Source organism: Lontra canadensis, unplaced genomic scaffold (assembly GCF_010015895.1).
Source record: "Lontra canadensis isolate GAN:19392208 unplaced genomic scaffold, GSC_riverotter_1.0 scaffold80, whole genome shotgun sequence".
In the NCBI taxonomy this organism is placed as follows: Eukaryota; Metazoa; Chordata; class Mammalia; order Carnivora; family Mustelidae; genus Lontra; species Lontra canadensis.
Window position 1 is genome coordinate 9,418,277 of NW_022631074.1, and position 3,282 is coordinate 9,421,558.

General features: G+C 42.1%; 1 protein-coding gene across 1 annotated transcript in view; it reads left to right on the forward strand.

The window, feature by feature from the left end:
- The window catches only part of CRYBG3 (crystallin beta-gamma domain containing 3), a 109,607-nt gene that overhangs the window by 104,631 nt on the left and 1,694 nt on the right, over window positions 1-3,282 (forward strand). The window contains exons 20-21 of the mRNA XM_032882249.1: window positions 991-1,149; window positions 2,388-2,547. Of these exons, the coding sequence (XP_032738140.1) occupies window positions 991-1,149; window positions 2,388-2,547 (319 nt within the window). The remainder of the gene's footprint in view (window positions 1-990; window positions 1,150-2,387; window positions 2,548-3,282) is intronic.

The window sequence follows — 3,282 nt, forward strand, 5'->3', positions numbered from 1 at the left end:
TTCAGCAAACTTTATTTAGAGCATCCTGCTTAAGAGGGATGGTTTTGGTGCAGGCTGACCCAGCTTCTCCACATCTGTGGTAACTTTGTAAAATTCAGATCGTAATTGGAGGGTGTGTGTGTGTGTGTGTGTGTGTGTGTGTGTGTGTGTTTTGGGGTGCTGAAACCCAGGAATGATAAGTGGACTTTCTTAAAGGGTTCTTCTGGTTATTAACTTAGATAATACAATGGCCCAGAAAGCATTTAGCACACTGCTTGACATACACTAAGCTCTCAATAAATATTAACTGTTATCCTTAGAGGCAAGTCCTAGATTTAATATTTTATTGGAAAACTTTGGGTATATATTCCAGGCCCAGGGGATAAAGTTCTTTGTTACCCAATTTTTGAATACCTACATAGTGATTAAACATGCATGGGCTCTTCCCTTAAATTAGTGTAAAGGTCCACAAAGTATAAAGGCAAAGAGACATTACCACAGCTGCTCAGGCCCTCAGCTTCACCTGGGTTTTACAAGACCTCCCAGAGAAGGCATTTGGCACTTAACCATAGCTCAAATGGTATGTGTGATTACTGCAGCATTGGCTAGGTTGTTGTGAGAGCCTTGCAGGTGGGCTGTACCTTGCCTTCCTGCTCGGGGTCCTCTCCCTCCCCCAGCACAGTGGTTCCTGAATGAAACTCAGCAAGTCCGAAACGCTGCACCACCCCTTGCCATGTGGCATTCAGTAGATGAAACTATTACCTTTTCCCCTTCCAGAAGGGCATTTTTCAGAAAAGTAGAATAGAGATTATTGTACAACTTAACCTACGTGTTCAGTGGTCTAAGGCCTATCAATAGAAAAACAACAGTTCACACATACTGGCTAAAGGGAGGAGGAGTGAAAGTGTGTAAGCTAGACCCCCTTACTTCTTGCCTCTAAGCTTGCCTTCTATGAAACCTGATTTCCAGGTTCACAAGTCCTTCTAAATGGCTGTTTCTCCCCTGTCCTAGCCTGCAGTGTACATCAGGATAAAGAACCGGGCCCAGGATGAGTATCTGACAGTCACTGGCAATGTTGCTGACACAAGGGCCACCTCCGTGTGCGTTTCTCCCTACAGCGGGAAGACAACTCAGATCTGGCACTACTGCCGAGGACTCTTTAAATCCAAGGTAAGCAGACACCCCGTGGACTCTGCACCCCACCTTTTGGCCTTCGATTTTTTTTTTTTTTTTGGAAGCCAGAATCTTGCCTAATCAAATGGCATTATAAAATAATGCAACTTCCTAGAAACACTCTGTTGCATGATTATATCAATACTGCCATGTAAGGGTACCTGGGTGGCTCAGTCTTTAAGCGTCTGCCTTCAGCTCAGTTCATGATTCCAGGGTCCTGGGATCAAAGCTCACGTCAGGCTCCCTGCTCTGGCGGGAAGCCTGCTTCTCCCTCTCCCACTCCCCCTGCTTGTGTTCCCTCTCTGGCTGCATCTCTCTCTGTCAAATAAATAAATAAAATTAAATTAAAAAAAACCTGCCATATTACTAAAGCTTTTAACTGAGAATGTTAGAAAATTCATCTAGAAAATTCAATTTCTGTTTCAAAGTAAAAACTAAGGTTATCACATACTATGGCTCTGCCTAAATGGTGCTTTAAAACCAGTGACAACTAACTGGATCCAACTGGCCACTGTGCTCTTTCTTGTGACACATTCCTCTCTGTGGTCCAGATAAAGTCAGCTGTTTTTGATTCTAAACATCTTGAAACTTTCAGTTTCACACTACCTAGTGAAGTAGTAGTATAGAAGTTACTAAAAAGCTTAGAAAATAAAGTTTACATTTCTTTATGATGCCTCCATTACATCTGATGTTCTGGGGAAGAGAACACCAGTTTTATTATGTCACCAATGGACTTTCTCCTTTTGTCTCATCAACACAAATGAAAAGCACTTCAAAGTATTATATGGCTATCTGGCACATCATCCAATGGTTTTAAAAGAAAACCACACTCAGGGATGCCTGCGTGGCTCAGTCAGTTAAGCATCTGACTCTTGATTTCAGCTCAGGTCTTGAACTCAGGGTCGTGAGTTCAAGCCCCATTGGGTGTAAAGCCTGCTTAAAAAAAAAAAGAAACCAAGGTCCACCTGATACATTTATGCTAACAGAGACTTAATATTTAATTGTAATTCAGCAAACCTTCATTTACCATCTGTTGCCAGATGCACCTCAACTTCCGTGGGTCTATATCTGTACCATCTCCTTCCTGTAGCCCTAAAGACAACTTAAGCAGTTGGTGAAATTCTAACTATGCTGGATAGTCTTCTCTTTTAGATCAGAACGTGTAAAGGGACCCATTGTTGGGCACACTTGACTGAAGCTAAAACAGTATCACCAATCTGCTTCCTAACCTTTAGGCCAGTGACACATGCCTCGATGTGATTGGAGGCCGGGACACCCCCGGGGCTAAAGTGGCTCTGTGGACCGAACACGGACAGTTCCGACAAAAGTGGAGGCTGAACAGAAATGGCACCATCAGCTCCTATCTCAGCGATCAACTTGTCCTGGATGTTAAAGGTGGGCCTTTGAAGAAACCCAAAATTTTGTGCCCCTGGGTAGAATTTTAAATTCCAAAACTCCTCCTGGGTAAAAGAAATCCTGATGCACAAAAGAAATACTAATTCATTTCTACTTACTCTTGAAAAAAGATATGCTATTTTAACAAACAAAACAATCAGTGACTTGGATCAAGCAGGAAAAGCCTAAGGACAAAATCTGAGGTTTTGTTCATTAGGACAGTTGTAAAATTCTCATTTGGTACATGATCTTTGAGAACAATTCTAAAATTAAAGCTTCATCAGCCATAAAATGTCTCATTTCTTAGAAGTCTCTTTTTGCCATGAATTGCTGTAGTCCTCAAAAGCCCTCACTTAAAATTGATGGTAGGTATCATTTAAACTTGGTTTGGAATTGAGCAAGGTCTGGGCTGTTGCTTTAATTGGCTTTGTCACAGCCACTGTCCTTGTGGAAACAGAAACAGTGCCTGACATTCAGGCCGAGCTCTGCTCTCTCCATGCACTTTGCTCTCCAGCATTGCATTGCTGGGCACACGGTTTTTGCAGTTAACTGTTATAGTTTTTCAATTTGAATCATACTATGGTCTGATTTGAGGTTAATCATAGCTAAGCTTATTTAAACTCAGCTTCCCACTTCAGGCTGCTTTGGAAATGAAGTCTTAATCCACCACACAGTGGGCTGAATACTGTTGAGCATCTGTGTGAACAATCTTTTCTTTTGGAACTCCCATTTTAG